This window comes from Oncorhynchus masou, chromosome 14 (assembly GCF_036934945.1).
Source record: "Oncorhynchus masou masou isolate Uvic2021 chromosome 14, UVic_Omas_1.1, whole genome shotgun sequence".
NCBI lineage: Eukaryota > Metazoa > Chordata > Actinopteri > Salmoniformes > Salmonidae > Oncorhynchus > Oncorhynchus masou.
Window position 1 is genome coordinate 25,041,732 of NC_088225.1, and position 16,935 is coordinate 25,058,666.

General features: G+C 44.0%; 2 protein-coding genes across 2 annotated transcripts; both read right to left on the reverse strand.

Annotated features, from left to right (window-relative positions):
• Positions 1-1,847: 1,847 nt before the first annotated feature.
• Positions 1,848-13,161, reverse strand: LOC135554603 (meteorin-like protein). The gene is made up of 4 exons (XM_064986997.1): positions 8,697-13,161; positions 7,914-8,317; positions 5,934-5,993; positions 1,848-3,209 (listed from the first exon to the last, which is right to left on the reverse strand). The coding sequence occupies exons 1-4, from the start codon at positions 8,786-8,788 to the stop codon at positions 2,872-2,874; spliced, it is 894 nt and encodes a 297-aa protein (XP_064843069.1). The 5' UTR covers positions 8,789-13,161; the 3' UTR covers positions 1,848-2,871.
• Positions 13,162-13,255: 94 nt separating this feature from the next.
• Positions 13,256-15,940, reverse strand: cbx8a (chromobox homolog 8a (Pc class homolog, Drosophila)). The gene is made up of 5 exons (XM_064986996.1): positions 15,727-15,940; positions 15,548-15,591; positions 15,105-15,170; positions 14,879-14,945; positions 13,256-14,327 (listed from the first exon to the last, which is right to left on the reverse strand). The coding sequence occupies exons 1-5, from the start codon at positions 15,793-15,795 to the stop codon at positions 13,452-13,454; spliced, it is 1,122 nt and encodes a 373-aa protein (XP_064843068.1). The 5' UTR covers positions 15,796-15,940; the 3' UTR covers positions 13,256-13,451.
• Between the last annotated feature and the right edge of the window lie 995 nt (positions 15,941-16,935).

A 16,935-nucleotide genomic window follows, 5' to 3' on the forward strand; every position in this document is an offset into this window, starting at 1 on the left:
GAGAGATAGAAAGGAGAGAGATAGAAAGAGAACAGAGATGGAAAGAGATAGAAAGAGGAGAGAGATAGAAAGAGAACAGAGTTATTAAGAGGAGATAGAAAGAGAAAGAGAACAGAGAAAGAAAGAAAGAAAGAAAGAAAGAAAGAAAGAAAGAAAGAAAGAAAGAAAGAAAGAAAGAAAGAAAGAAAGAAAGAAAGAAAGAAAGAAAGAAAGAAAGAAAGAAAGAAAGAAAGAAAGAGAAGGGGTTAAAAGATAGAGTTGATCTTGGTGGATAAAGTGACCGGTCTAATGGCTTGAAATTGCCCACTTGGATTCATGAGGCCCAGTGGTTCCTGGCTAACAGCGTCTGTGACAATGATCATTATGTCTGTCGGGGCCTTGTCACCGTGGGCCCATTGTGGGGGCCCCATTCAGCCCACGGTCATTTACACTTTCATTGGCAGCTATTTAGTCCCAATAAAACCTTCAACACAGCAATTTGTGAATCCTGCTCAGCCAAGTAGACGTGTGGAATAGGCATTAAAAGGAGTCGCTTTAAAAGTTGTTCCATCTTTTTGTGGGGAGGGGCCTTAGATTTTTGGGGGCCGAAAAGTCCCCCTCCCACCTCTGCTCACCCTGTTTCCCAGGCTGTGATCGGGGAGCAACAGCCCCAAAAGAATAGACTGATTCAGCCTACTCATTTTCTGTCCCCCATCTTAGCCATTTGTATATAATTTTACGTTGAGTTATTCCATTAACATTAGCACTGCTTATAATTAGGCCGGTATAGGATGCAGTGGAAAAGGGCCAAAGCAGAAACTTGTTGGACAGTTGACTCTAAACTCCCATTCCCCTATAAAACAGAGAGTATGCACTGTGCTGCATGTGGATGGGGGTATAACATCCCATTTAAGCCTATTCCATACCAGATATATCAAAAGACACAAAAGCTGTGTGCTTTTTGATGCTGGTCTTTAGGAGGGGCTCATGTCTCTGGACTTTACTGTTCATGTCTCTGTTGTGAAACACTCTATAGACCACAGCTAGATGGACTGGATAGAATAAATACAAATCTATATTAATAATTTGCATTCAGATGCAGGTTGTAATACTTTTAAAATTCAGATTTTTGAAAAATCTCATCATTGGTTAGAGCAACCACTCCACCTGTTAGCAGTGAGATTTTAAATGGACCGTTTTCTATCACGAGGGTTATTTGAGGCCAGATTAATAATCTCCTTGAACATTAAGCCATTAACTATCTATTAAGTATTTATTAACTCTTATCTAAAAAATTACACCGTCAACACTGCTGAGATTGCTAAAAGAAAGAGCCCAAACTATCTACCTCTGCAGTCTAATAAAGACTCCCACATTCATCACCTCAGCTTTCTCTCTGTCTGTCTGGTCCACAGTTTGCTGAGCTAGCAAGACTGGCAATACTAATGTGATACAATATTTTATAGTGCCTTGAGTTTTGTCTCCAGCCTCTTCTGAGACGTGAGTTTAAATCCCACTGCTTCCATCTAAAGCCCAGGTCTGTTGAATGTGGCTGATGAAGGACAGAGGGTCTGAGACATATAATCAATCTTAAAGCTGAAGAAAAAAGGTCTTCTTCATTCACGATCCCAGCAGCTCTGTAAAAACCCACTCTGTCTGCGTCACTCAGTCCACTGACTACCCACAATAGAGCAGGAGGGGCTGCCACGCCCAGGCTAACACTGAGGGGAGGCCTGGTGATTGGGGGGCAGAGGTGAGGGGGTTTGGGATTGACATCCCCTCATCTTTCAAACTCTCCCTCTAATGCTAAGGGTTGTCTAACACTTAATGCCAAAAGCTCAATGAGTGAAATGAAAATACATCTGTACCACATTTAACAGTATTATTTTAATAGACAATATATACAATAGTGCAATAGATGTTTTTGTCATTTAAATGTGTTGCAGAAAATTTTAATGCAATCATTCATGATCATTATTTCCTACAGGAGGAGCTATTTTCAAAAAATATTTTCCCATAATGCTCAAGAACCATAATAAAGAATGTTATGAAGAATAAAATATACCTCTTGTTCAAAAGTTTAAAGAATTGCTTGAAAGTGCACAAGAAGTACACAAGAAATCCCCACAAGCATTGTTTATATATTTTGGCAATAAATGGTCATCAAACTGAAGGTTTGCACCTACACTGTAGCATCATCCATACCCTGTAATAAAACCTAAATTATACAATCAATATGTAAATAAGCAAATTCTTGTGAATTTACAAAACACTTAATTTACATTACAATAAAATATTTCAAAACCCTATTGTACAAAGGAATAAACAAGACCACATAAAACCTAACAATCAGACATTAAATTCATATGATTTCCTGCCACAGTAGTTCAGAGGACACCTCTCACACCGAGACCCTGAAGAGAGCAGCAGTTGGTGTGGAGAGAGACAAAGCGTGAAGCTGCAGTCAAACCATTTTTAGTCTCTGGGAGCTGTGGGCGTTGAGAAGAGAGACAGACAAAGGGCCAGGCTCTCAAAGTCTTTCCCTGCTGGGGCCGGCAGGGGCTGGGGTGGCCCCTCTAGTGCTGGCTGGATGGGTCCCCTGTGGGCCCCTGCCCTGGGCCTTGTACTCCTTGTGCTCTACAAGTGCTCCAACAGATTTGTCCCTGCTGGTGTTGTGAGCGGTATAGATTCATGAGGAATAGAAGGCACAACATCTCTCAAACCGCTGTGGTCGTGAGGAACTCATCTCGCTCGCTTGCTGCCACGGCAACATAATCTCTACCATGCCAACTGGGGTAGAAAGAAGAGACTCAATGTGTTCCATTTAAGAAAATAAACCCTACATATAGGTCACAGGGCTCATGGATCGCCACTAGGAACTGGGTCACACCCTCAGTCCAGCGGGAACTCACAGGGGTTCTGACGAGCCGCCCAAGCTGATTGGTAGAGGGACATGAAGTCTTTATAGCGGGGGGCACAGCCCAGCCAGGCCTCCCCAAAGTGTTCTGTCCCTGTGAATAGGAACTCTCCGCTCCCAGGTTTTACGCGGCACTGTAACAGTGTGTGGATGTGACCGTGCCATGAGGAACTGGAACCGGGAACCCCTATGGTGCCAGTGTGGCGCTCGAACACCCCGCTACGCTGCCGGTACACCCTCCCCTCTGAGACCTCCACCAACGATGTCTGCCGCTCAGCATTGTGGGATACGTTCCTGATGGAGCCGCGAACCACTGGAGGGGCAGAGGAGGGGACTAACATTAGAGGCTGTTTTCAGTCATCCCAATCATTTATGGCAATGTTTTATTGTAAATGAAAACCAATTAATATGAACAAAAAGATGAGAAATGTATCAATTAAACAGCTACCAATACAGTATGATTCAGCTAATCTAAATTGTTTTGTGCATTTCAATGTGTTTTTTTTTAAAGCGGCCAAGAGAGAAATTAAAAAGTTAACAGGATCTTGCTGTGTGAGTATGAGTGGAAAAAGGATTAAAATCTTCCCTCCAGAAACTTTACTCTCAGTCTCCACATCCCCCACTCACTCACCCTCTCTCTGTCTCCACATCCCTCACTCACGCTCCTTCCTCTCAGTCTCCACATCCCCCACTCACTCTCCCTCCTCTCAGTCTCTCCCTCCACATCCCCCACATCCCCCACACTCACCCCCTCCCACTCACTCCTCTCTCCTCTCAGTCTCCACATCCCCCACTCACTCTCCCTCCTCTCAGTCTCCACATCCCCCACTCACTCTCCCTCCTCTCAGTCTCCCACATCTCCCCTCTCACTCACTCTCCCTCCTCTCAGTCTCCACATCCCCCACTCACTCACCCTCTCTCTGTCTCCACATCCCTCACTCACGCTCCTTCCTCTCAGTCTCCACATCCCCCACTCACTCTCCCTCCTCTCAGTCTCCACATCCCCCACTCACTCTCCCTCCTCTCAGTCTCCACATCCCCCACTCACTCTCCCTCCTCTCAGTCTCCACATCCCCCCTCACTCACCTCTCCTCATCCACATCCCCCCCACTCTCCCTCCTCTCAGTCTCCACATCCCCCACTCACTCTCCCTCCCTCAGTCTCCACATCCCCCACTCACTCACCCTCTCTCAGTCTCCACATCCCCCACTCACTCTCCCTCCTCTCAGTCTCCACATCCCCCACTCACTCTCCCTCCTCTCAGTCTCCACATCCCCCACTCACTCTCCCTCCTCTCAGTCTCCACATCCCCCACTCAGTCTCATCCCCCCCTCTCCCTCTCTCAGTCTCCACATCCCCCACTCACTCTCCCCCCTCCTCTCAGTCTCCACTCATCCCCCACTCACTCTCCCTCCTCTCTCAGTCTCCACATCCCCCACTCACTCTCCCTCCTCTCAGTCTCCACATCCCCCACTCACTCTCCCTCCTCTCAGTCTCCACATCCCCCACTCACTCACCCTCCTCTCAGTCTCCACATCCCCCACTCACTCTCCCTCCTCTCAGTCTCCACATCCCCCACTCACTCTCCCTCCTCTCAGTCTCCACATCTCAGTCCCACATCCCCCACTCTCCCTCCTCTCAGTCTCATCTCACCTCCCTCCTCTCAGTCTCCACATCCCCCACTCACTCTCCCTCCTCTCAGTCTCATCCCCCACTCATCCCCCAGTCTCACTCTCCCTCCTCCTCTGTCTCCACATCCCCCACTCACTCTCCCTCCTCTCAGTCTCCACATCCCCCACTCACTCTCCCTCCTCTCAGTCTCCACATCCCCCCTCACTCTCCCTCCTCTCTCAGTCTCCACATCCCCCACTCACTCTCCCTCCTCTCTGTCTCCACATCCCCCACTCACTCTCCCTCCTCTCAGTCTCCACATCCCCCACTCACTCTCCCTCCTCTCAGTCTCCACATCCCCCACTCACTCTCCCTCCTCTCTGTCTCCACATCCCCCACTCACTCTCCCTCCTCTCAGTCTCCACATCCCCCACTCACTCTCCCTCCTCTCAGTCTCCACATCCCCCACTCACTCTCCCTCCTCTCAGTCTCCACATCCCCCACTCATCCCCCACTCACTCTCCCTCCTCTCAGTCTCCACATCCCCCACTCACTCTCCCTCCTCTCAGTCTCCACATCCCCCACTCACTCTCCCTCCTCTCAGTCTCCACATCCCCCACTCACTCTCCCTCCTCTCAGTCTCCACATCCCCCACTCACTCTCCCTCCCTCCCACATCCCCCACTCACTCTCCCTCCTCTCAGTCTCCACATCCCCCACTCACTCTCCCTCCTCTCAGTCTCCACATCCCCCACTCACTCTCCCTCCTCTCAGTCTCCACATCCCCCACTCACTCTCCCTCCTCTCAGTCTCCACATCCCCCACTCACTCTCCCTCCTCTCAGTCTTCACATCCCCCACTCACTCCACAGAAATCCCTCCATTCCCTCCTTTCACTCTCTGTGGCCATTTACACTTTCATTAGCCAGCTATTTTCTCTCATCAAAAAGTCGATGATGGCGACTTGTGAGATCAGGGCACAGGAGTCAGCCTATAAATGAAGTGGACTCAATGGTAATATTGCTTCTGCTCTGTTGCAGCCTTAAGCCAATGGGTCTCCCATTGTGCAGCCTCAGCCCTCACATCTGTCAGGCCCCTCTGCCCAGCTACAGAAGCTGTTCGCTGGGAACAGATGAGGAACACTCCCCCCCCCCCCACACACACACACACACACATCCACACAGACACAAAATCTCCTTTCCAACAACCACTCACTCACTCCACCCCAGGCCTTTGTAGAATAAATTAGTGGTGATACCCAGCTGATGAGGGGACAGATTGGGCTACATGGATCTATGGAGAACTAAGGAGATAGGACACAACGAGTCAAAAGCTATAGTTCTTTACCGTTTTTAGAAATGTTTGATATAGGATCTAGATTTGTAAATAAGAACAATAATGAATTATTTATGTTCTATTGATACATACCAAAGTCACTGCTGCAGATGGCCAGGAGGAGCTCTGTGTCATTGCAGGGACGGCAGCTAGCTGTGGGAGGAGAGAGAGAAGTTTATAGTGTTGGTCTATGCAGAGGAAAGGGACACACATCACCCTGTGGAGCACCAATGCACATCCTTTCACTTCACTTGTCTTCTCACAACTCTCTCTCTCTAATCATTCTCTCTCTCTCTCTCGCTTCACAATCTCTCTCTCTCACTCTGCCCACTCCATACTCTGCCCACTCCATACTCTGCCCACTCCATACTCTGCCCACTCCATACTCTGCCCACTCCATACTCTGCATCACCACCCATTTCTCTCTTTCTCCCATATTAACCATCATCATCTACACTTCTTATAGTGATCATCTTACTGGACACTATCACCCTACTGTGAGAGTCCACTTTCAACACTTCAGACCACAACTAACACCCACCTGTGAGGGTCCACTTTCAACACTTCAGACCACACCCAACACCCTACTGTGAGGGTCCACTTTCAACACTTCAGCCCACACCCATCACCCTACTGTGACAGCTGGGCTTGAGATAACTGATTGATGGATGAGGATTACAGACAGCTTGCCACTCCATTAACACACACATAACAGAAGCTCCATCCCTCCATTCATCCATCCCTCCTCAGTTCATCCAGACAACAAGCCAAGGGGTCAGATGGAGGAATGTCTGGCATGCGTCTCTACTCCATTCACATCTCCTCCACCATACAAGCACTACTAGATCAAAAGCCTTGATGAGTCTCAACCTCCATGTTTGACTTCTATTGTTTAGCGGTCTAATTGAATGACCTGACTGGTGACCCCAATCACTGGTATCCTCCACTGAACTCCTCCACTCTGTCAATATTGGGAGAGAAGGACTCAGACAGACAGACATCACCAGGACAGAAGAATGACGTCACCCCATTGAGACAGGCCCACACAGAGATGAGGCATCTGTAGAATCCAACAAGTATTTGCTGTCTCCATTGAGATACCCGGGGGCCAATGGCCCTCCGCCACCCTGGCCCCTGCTCCCTAGCTTTGTCCCTCCGGTGGAAATGAGACCACCAGACAAAACAACAGACCGGTCAGCAGCTGCTTCCTAGACCAGGCAAGATTGGATTTGGTTTTTAATTGGATAATTGACTGATTTATTTGGGCCCCAAACTGTCCCTCAGTCTCCCCAGCACACCCCTCCACCCACACAGTGAATGGGCCCACCTCTTGTGCCGTGTGCTGTGATGCTAGGAGTTTGTCTTCTATGATTAAGTTAGAATGTATCAGTGTTTTATTATTCATGCACTTGCTTGGAAATGGTTAAATGATGGTCAAGAAGATGAGTCTAAAGTAAAAACACCTAAAAACAACTGAAGGCAGGATGATTTGCATTAAGGATACTTGTTGATCACTTTCATTCTTCACTGCAATGTTCTTTTTTGACACCAATACAACTGACAAAACATACATTATTTTTGTTATATCAATAAATTATTACGTCTATTTACAATTGGGATTGCAACTCCAACAAAAGTGTCAAATGAACATCTTATGACCATGTCATACAAATAGAGAATTCGTATCGTCTCCAAATGTCAGTGGTCCAAAGTTCTTAAATTCGAATAATTTAACGTAGCCTACTACTTAGGGCGTTTTTTGTGGTATCTGTACTTCACTTTATATTTTTGACAACTTTTAATTTTACTTCACTACATTCCTAAATAAAATAATGTACGTTTTACTCCATACATTTTCCCTGACACCCAAAAGTATACGTTACATTTTGAATGGTTAGCAGGACAGTAAAATGGTCCAATTGACGCACTTATCAAGAGAACATCCCTGTTCATCACTACTGCCTCTGATCTGGCAAACTAACTAAACACAAATGCTTCGCTTGTAAATTATGTCTGCATGTTAGTGTGCTCCTGGCTATCGATAAATAAGCTTGTGCCGTCTGGTTTACTCACCTGGCAACACACTTTGGCCGAGCTTGGGCGCAGTGGTCCGATTGCCCAGCAACTCATATCTGAAGCCTACTGCGCGTTGGCTGATATCCCTCTGCGGGTTCGCCAGGAGGAAGATGGCTGGCTTCTGAGGTCCGTCCGCCGGGAAACAGAACACCTGCTCCGGCCGCCCTCCATCCGTCATCAACAAGTCAAGTTCCCCAGCCCGCTCGATGTAGACGCTGGCACCGTTAAAGCTGCGGAACAGTTTGATGCAGACCGTTGTGTGGCGCGCAGAGGACAGGTTGGGTTCCAGGACGACCCGAAGCGCCTGGCCCGGGTAGACCCACTCCACCGAACCCTCTGTGCAACGCAGCCGCACCTGCTGCACAGTCCGCGAGTTAGCCTCAGCCTCACGCGCCAAACCACTGCAATCCATAGACAAGGAGAAGGGTTCAAATGGGCACACTCACTCAGAAAACAACGCAGGTCAGAAAAGATTATACGACGAGAGATTAGCCTATACTCACAGAGAATATGTATATTATCCCCATCCCACTCAATCCAAGTGTTAAAACATTTATTGTTTTGGCAAAACCCATTTTGATAGGATAACTGCAAGTAGTGCTATTGCAATAATATGCAACAATAAGAATACACAATTACCTGAAAACGATGAGGATATTGGCATAAACAGATAATAACCATACATATTTAGACAACAACGTTTTTAGAACGGCAAACGCAATCTCAATGTCAATTACCAGTTTGTAATTCTGGCTACTAAAAAAAAGCAGAATCCCTCACCTTCCACTCCAGTTGCATAGGTCTGCTGCGCAGGGAGACAACCAGCAGAGGAACAGTACATACATGAAAATCAGCCTTAGAGTTGGCAACATTGCAACCACCAAATATAGGAATAAAAATAGAATCCAAAATCAACTTGGCGAGAAAACATCACCAATGTTCCGCTCCAATCCTTCTGCTAGCTCACTGAGATGCTCTCTGAGCAACCTGTGGACGCCTGTGACTGACGCTGCGGCTGCGTTGTATGATTAGCCACGTGCACCCTAGCCCCCTGACCGCGTTGGTAGAAAATGGATGTCCTCGCTATGTGTCTGTGTGTATGTATGAGGATGATGAAGGTTGATACAACCGGGAATGGATTTCGTCATCATTACCGTTGGACCACAATGGAAATAAGCTAATAAACTTAATTGTGATATCCTTGATGATTTTCTTAAATTGTATGTGGAGGCGTCACTGGCTGGAGCGCGCTTATGTATGTATTTTACAACTTGTCAAATAAATTCAATCAATCAATCAATGGCGTAATTACCAAGCCCAAAGATTTGTAAATCGAAACCGTTTCAAAGGCGGTAATTTGTATTTGTCGTGACATCATTTAATGACAGAAGTTGTGTAAAATGGAAAAAACAACATGTAGGCTATTTGTGGCAAATTGTAGGTATAGGCTATCAATCTGAATAGCCTGTGGGTCCAATAATCGAAAAAGGTTGACCAAAACGTAATTACATTTTTAAATCGCATTATTTCGGCCGACGTTCCCACACGACTTAATACGCGTGCAATCTCTTTTAGCTTTTGTTTTAGGTTAGTTCAGTGAAAAGACGATCCGCAGTACAGGCTCCAGCCATCTGTTACCTTCAAGTGCACTGCGCGACTCACAGCTTTTCCACACCTGGATAATTGGAGCCTTCGTGAAACTTTGGGAAATAAATGCCGACAAATGCCAATTACTTCTTATTTAGAAGCCTTTTATTTATGTAGGCTAGTATTGATACGTATTTTCCGAACACTTTATATTTGCACATTCAACCCCTAAACATTGGCCTATAAAAGTAAATAACTCAAAAAATAAATGAACAAAATAATACGATGTTGTTTGTGTATATATGCAGATAATTGAAATCGCATTTTGTAATGATATGCTTGGTTCTATAAAAACGAATGGTAGGCCTAACGGCCACAGATAGTATAGTTTGGGTGGTGGTGTGGGGGTGAAGAAGATGGGGAGGGCGAATAACGGTAATGATGACGAAATCCATCCAACTAGGAACAGGCCCAGGCCAAGAACTGAAAAAGGTATAAAGTAATTTTGATACTTGGGCTCTATCTAGTGGCCGTGTACATGTAATGCACATCTGGAAAATGCAGGTCATGCGCGTCACGTTTTAACGTTAATGAGGGTTAAAACCTGTGAACAAAATAGCAATCCTTCTGGGCCCAAGTAACAAAAGGTGCAAGTCAAGACCATGGCGACATCTTGCGGGGTTTTCCAGCAACCACATGTGTATAATACTGTTGGTTGTTCACAGGACTTGGTTGGCCCCCTCCGGTGGTGCGAGATCAAAGGCTTATGCGTTTTGATGGGAATGTGGTTTGGTAAATTGCACTCATATGGAGAATTTAGGCAGATGTTTTCTCAGCTGCGGGGAAAGTCCTCTGCTAGGGTATAGGCTTACGAAAAGGATATGTCCTTTCCTCAACCAGGTGGAAATTTAACAGGCATAGGCCTACTGTGTAGTAATAACATAGTCTATAGGCTAGATTTTTTAAATTGCAAAGAGCTAAAATAGGGCATCTTTCATTCATTTTAAACATTAATAATGTATGTATTTCTTAACCTACACTATTTTGATTTAGTCTATAAAAAGTATTCCGAACTATACCCAGGAATAGCTATTATTTTCAATAGTCTATCAGAATTCAGCTGTAAGGGAAGGCCTTATAACTGTCAATGGCAGTTGAGTGGCTCGCGCTGTTGTCACAGCCAGGTTCATTTTCACACGCGCTCTCAGGTTGGTCTGTTTGAGTCACGTGTTCGGAGGCCAGAGCCCAGTTCCCTGGGGAGAGCAACATGAATGGACACTTTGTTATTCTACAAAAAGAGAGAATAACCCTCTCGTCCGAGTGGCATTCAGCTCCCAGACTGACTGAATTCTAGGCTAGTGGTTCAGTGTCCCATTGGGGCAGACTAGCCATCTGGCATTTCGGGCAAATGCCAGAAGGGCTGGTCCATTTTTTGCCTGCATAACTTTTTTTTTCTTTGCAAAAGTATCATTATCTGGCTAACAATAGGGGCCTCAAGCAATAAAATGGGCTCGTTTGGGGTCCTCAATTAAAATAATGGGCCAGAGTGTTAGAAATGCCAGAGATGATTTAAGGTCACAGTCAGCCTCTAGCTCAGCTCCAGCACTGTAATATTTCTGTCTCCCTGCAGGCATGTCATTTACATTTAGTTACATCATCTATCCATAAGACGCATTATGCTAATTGGCCAAAATAATATTTTTCTTTAATGTGGTATTATAACTCCTATTAAATAATATATATTGAAATCGTGAATAATAAAATAAAAAGCTCATAGGCTTATGGCAACATAGAGTTTAGTCTGTGACACTCTACCCGGGTCTTGAGGGTACTGCCGTACCTGCATGGGCAAGCACCCCATCCCATATCGAGGCACGACCACATCATATGAAAATAGTCAAATATGCCACACAGACGTCCCATCATCACACACATCCAGCAACATCCGCGTTTCATCTGCACCTTTTGAACGATCATGGCCCTCCTGCCCAGGACCAACCCATGGCTGGCTAAAACGGTCCCCGACGGCAACCACCTGCAATGAGACTCCCGTGTCCTCTGGTCCCTGCATTGTAATACAGCTTACCCCACTGCCGTGCGTCTGGCACCGTCTATACATTGCTTGTCGCAAAAGACATATGCTTAGGCCTAAAACAATTAGGAGACATAACGTTGCACATACACATGGGTTAGCCTATAGTCCCGGGCGTGCGAGAGAAATTGATTGCAGTAGATAAATGGTGTGTGGCCTACTGTATTAATATTTAACCTTTATTTAACTAGGCGAGTCATATAGCTCAGTTTATAAAAGGAGGCGTGGGTCATCAGGGTGTGTGATGATGAGTCATATTTCGTACTTTCCAAAAGATAGAAACGTCAACTGTTAGGCTGACATGAATGTAAAATCCTGTATTTTATTAGGCTAAAGATAACTAAGCAAATCTACAACGCAGAAGCCATTAGATATTGGCATTATCAAAAGTAGGAATACTTCTAAGATGCAGTTGGACAAGATATTTTAAATTGTTTTTAATGAGCGTTCGACTAATTTAATTAAAAGGTTGTGGTCCAATTCAAGATCCAAAAGATGAAGCAGTCTGTGGACCGAAGAATAATAAGTCAAGTGATAAAATATTGACTACATACATGCACGTCCTTGTCTGCTAATCAAGACCCCATGCGAATATCCATCCAGATTGTGAACAAATATTTAGAAAGGACAAAATTGGTCTAACGAGCAATCATCAAAACTCATTAGCTCGCACCATGACCAATGCTTCAGAGCTAAACGGTAATTAATTGTTATCTACCTTAACTGAAGTAAACCTACCATTTAGACACTGTCAAAAAGTTCAACTCTGACCAGTCCGGTCCTTAAACACCGAATTTTCTTGACACAACTACTTGTTTGCCTGAAGAAACCCCAAACCTCAGTTAATCATTGTCCCATTTAATTATCTTGTTCGAAGGTTTCTTCAAGCAAACAATTAGTCGTGTCATGAAAATCCACTGACGGGTTATTTTGAATATTGCGCAAAACAATTCCCAAATGGCTATTTGAATAAGCCAACAAAATACATTTTTACAAATGATTACCTCAAATCCCAAAACAAATTAACTCAGCATCGGAAACTGATGTGTTTTGCTCGTGCATTTTTCTAAAGCAGTTCAGTGGAAGTCATAACTAAAATATCGCCAGTCCCAGTCCCAGCTGTGCTGAACTGATTTGACACACATCAGGGAGTCCAGGGAACAATTCAACCGCCGAGCTCCAACTGCACTGGCTGCTGCACCGGAGCACAGAGTTGTGTATTAGGGTAATTGTTAACTACAGGTCAAGTTCGTCCATTGAACCTTACCTGACATACATTTTCACACGAATATTCTCGATTTATTGCATAGAATATGCTATGGATAATGGAAGGTATTTTCCAAATATTTTTAAACATTAGGCCTACTTTACACTAGGTAGGTCTACATGCATGTCTATCCTTGCAATTATGTTAATACAAAATGTGAAAATATTTTAATATATTTTTTAAATGTGTACAGAAAATGGTATGAAACATTAGGGAAAGTCCTTATTGCTATATTAAATAACAGCTATTACATACCTCTATAGCCTACCACATTTAAACCAGGCTGAATTGAAAGCCCCATTAGAAGGTGAGGAAATGTAAGACTCTTAATTAATGTATTTAAAAGTTTAAATTAAAATATGAAATAGTTATCCAAAAAAGTATATTCAAATAAACTATATAGACATGTTTAATTTGGTCATTATTACATTAAATACTTTGACATAATACATATTAAACATACAACTCTGGATATAGTTAGGCCTATAGAAAATGTATCTCAAATGATCATGATTAAGCTATTACTAACTTCTTACAAATAGCTGTTGCATTGTTAGTCATGTTATGTGAAGCAGATACTGACGTCATTTCATCTATTATCTTTGAAAAAACCTTTGTCTGTGCTGCTCTCTTTGATGGTGACTGTCAAAAAGTTTGTTGTCACATCGGTTACCACCACCTTCTCAACATTATCCAGACAAGGCCTCCAAGACACTGCTGACTGCTCTCCAGAACTCCTCGATGCAGGTGATTTGGCGACAACAATGGGCCTAGACTGTTGCATGGGTGAAGAAGAGTCACTGGCTCTGTAGAAATGGTTTTTGGACACATGCTTCAGTTTGGGGTGTGGGACAGACATGCCCCCAGGGCATTCTAAAGTCCTGCGGCTCTGTTGATCGAGTCTAGCCTTATGGACGAGTCTACCGTCATGGCTATGGGTGCCAGGATGGGACACAGTCCCCACCCGTCTTTGAGCTTTGTTTGATTTTGGCACAATGCTTGTTCCCTCTTGAAACCTGCGTGTCAACTGGATGACACTTCTCTTAGATGTTTCGCCTTCATGATGACAATGTCTGGACATTTTAGACAGACCGTATGGGACCTGCTGCTCCTCTAACCGACTCCTCTTCGCGGGCTCCTCTGTTGGACAGCTGTCTGGCTCCATGTTGAATTGTAAACGCAACTTGGGTTTAGGTCCCCTTTTTTTAGGGATGTTGACAAATTCCTCAGCCATGAATGGGTGCGGAGGCGCCGGTCGCGGCCTTCTCTCTGTCTCTGGCAGTCTGACCCTCACGCTCTCTCCTCGGTTGACCGTGCTAGGGGGAAAGATTGTGGGCACGACAGCCCGTAGTCCCTCTCGAGCTCTCGGTGTAATCATAGGCATCGGAACAGGGTATGAAACACGAATCCCCCTTGGCATTTCTCTTCTGCATTCATAAGTCTTTGCTGTGGCTTTGGCCTTTGCCTGTATAAAGGTAGGCAAGTTAGATAAGTATGGGGGTTCATTAACATGTACTTGGAAGGCTAAAACCTGTTATTAATAAGCTGTATCGTTGCAGATATTTTCCAACAATGAAATAGACCTATAGCCTATTTGCCATTGTTCATCCACATGCCATTTCCCTACACCAAAATCCTTATTACAATGATGACAATTTGGTTGGTAATGACAATGTTTGAACAAAAAGTAAGCCCCATGCATTCTCTTTTGCGATACATTTATTTCCCACTGTAACTTGGAAACGTGTGTTACTTTATTCAACTTGGAGTTTGAACAATAACATCAAAATGGAAATTAAAGCAGAGGTAAAAAAAAATTAAATTAAAGAGCAAGATAACAGACAATGTTGCACTTTCATCTATTTATTAGCTGAATATCAGACATTTTGTAGTCTGACATTCTATCAGACCACAAGACTCATGATTCAATTGTCGGAAAACATAGGTGATGAGTAAGAAAATAAATATGACTGAAACATGGACTAACTCATGACAGTCACTGTTAAATTCCCCCACCTTCAGCAGAAATGTCTCCGGCTTCGGTCCCCTCTTCTTAGGCCCAAATAACTCCCTTTCACGCTCCCTGTGAAATAAATACATACCGTTTTCGTATGAAACGTAACTCACTCGAAATAATTGAGTCATATTTGAGTTGTTAAATGCGTGTCGTCTGTTGGGGATAGCCCAAGATGACATATTCGCACTCTACCAGAAGAGGCCTGCTGTGCTGTCAAAACCTTACCTTTCTTCGAACGCAGCGAAGAGGCGCGCATCTAGAATGTTTTCCTCCGGTTCCCAGGTGCTATATCTATCCAAAAGAACGATACGGTAGCGTAAGAAGAGTATCACATTTGGGGCGAAAGCGTTCACCAAATGAAACAATGTCGGCTGAGAATCTCGTTGCTTTCATTATGGCATTGCCTTTGCGGACAGCGACGTATGTGGAGGTAGCAATCTGCTAATGTTAGCAACACTCTTGTCGTGTGCTTGTGCGTTAAAATAGCCTAAGCAAAGTACGCGAATGTTACCAAAACCATGCCCTTTACGCAATCCACAAGCCTCGGTTACATGGCCTTAACATGTCATGAGCACACGTTGGTGCACATAAAAACAAGCATTCGAGAGATAACACGACAGGCTGGAAGCTCTGCTGTCAGCTTCCAAACCAGAGTGTAGCCTACTCACTTTTTAGACCAGCCCTTCCATTTCACAAGGTATTCCATTCGACCCTGCAATATAACAACAAATAGGGAGAGAATTAGGCCTACTTATTGTCGATAGAATGTCATTGCGATGGTGCACAAACACGATTAGCATACATTATTGTTAGAAACGCGGAGGTGTAACGAAAATAAACTGCGTACTCTTCTTATGCGTTGTTTGATGATGGACTCGGCAGCGAAGACACGCTCTCCAACAGCCGATAGCTCCATGTTTACTTCAACCTCGTTTATAAGCTATATATATTTTTTCTATCTACTGCCCTCGCTGTTTAATTCCACACATCCCATAATACGCTCAGTGAGGAAGACGTCATCACGTTTTATATGAGTTGCCAAGCACCGCAGTCGGTGGGACCGTTTCTGGTAGAGCGCATTGGCTCAGCTGTTGCTACGTGCTCTGGGTTGCTAAGTGAAGGGGAGGAGTTAATTCCTATTGAGTCTAAGGAAATGACGCTGATTTGGTGGTTGTCTGGTTTGTGTGCAGGAATGTCTTTGGCATAAACGAATAAATAACCGTCTGACTATGGCACACCAAAGTATTATGCATTTGAAAATAATTTGTTAATTTAAATTAATTGTATAGTCTACCCAACCTTTTACCTTGCATTGTGACTATTTCCTTGAACAGATCTTTAAATAGCCAGTCATCGGCATTTAGAAATATAAAAAAGAGCATTCATTTATTTGATATGAAAATATCAAAGTGAGAATCAATAAGAACATGACCTTGAGGCTCGATTGTATTTCCACCGAATCTAACTGATAAGCTAGTTGCCAGGAATCCCATGCACCAACCTAAATACAAATGCATAGGATAGCTATGTGTAGCCTAGAGATGGGAAACTATGCTAGTTTATCATCTTGCGCTATTGTTCATTAATGTCCAACTACGTGAGGCTAAACTCTACAAAGGTCAATTAAAATTTACCTTTCAAGTTGTATCATTTTCATTAAGATATTGTTTGTTTTTCATAGGTAAATTTACTTTATTGTGGGGTGCTGAATCTCTGGTCTCTTTGGTCTTCCGATAGTTTTAAAAAAACTAAATCGGTTGAAGATTTATGAATTTATGAAAACAATTAAAAGTCAAATTAAGAATAGTTGAATTTTAAGTTTTACTGTCTGAAGATGAATAGGTAAACACGATCGAAAACGATCAAATATTTCAAACACAACCATAGAAATGTGAACATATGATAACATAGCCATAACACGAATAAACAGGTCTCTGGAAAAAAGAACGACATGATAATGACATGTAACATAATCTAACACAAGGTAATAACAATAATGATGTGTATACTTACTAATAATAATGATAACAATATGAATACATTGCTAAATAACCAA

Excerpts from the sequence above, each read along its gene's own strand:
- LOC135554603 (XM_064986997.1), bottom strand. The coding sequence starts at position 8,788 with ATGTTGCCAACTCTAAGGCTGATTTTCATGTATGTACTGTTCCTCTGC. Across the intron at positions 8,318-8,696 it reads CTATGCAACTGGAGTGGAAG|TGGTTTGGCGCGTGAGGCTG; the intron begins GTGAGGGATTCT and ends TATGGATTGCAG. Across the intron at positions 3,210-5,933 it reads CATCTGCAGCAGTGACTTTG|TGGTTCGCGGCTCCATCAGG; the intron begins GTATGTATCAAT and ends CTGCCCCTCCAG.
- cbx8a (XM_064986996.1), bottom strand. The coding sequence starts at position 15,795 with ATGGAGCTATCGGCTGTTGGAGAGCGTGTCTTCGCTGCCGAGTCCATC. Across the intron at positions 15,592-15,726 it reads TCAAACAACGCATAAGAAGA|GGTCGAATGGAATACCTTGT; the intron begins GTACGCAGTTTA and ends GTTATATTGCAG. Across the intron at positions 14,946-15,104 it reads TTCGCTGCGTTCGAAGAAAG|GGAGCGTGAAAGGGAGTTAT; the intron begins GTAAGGTTTTGA and ends TTTATTTCACAG.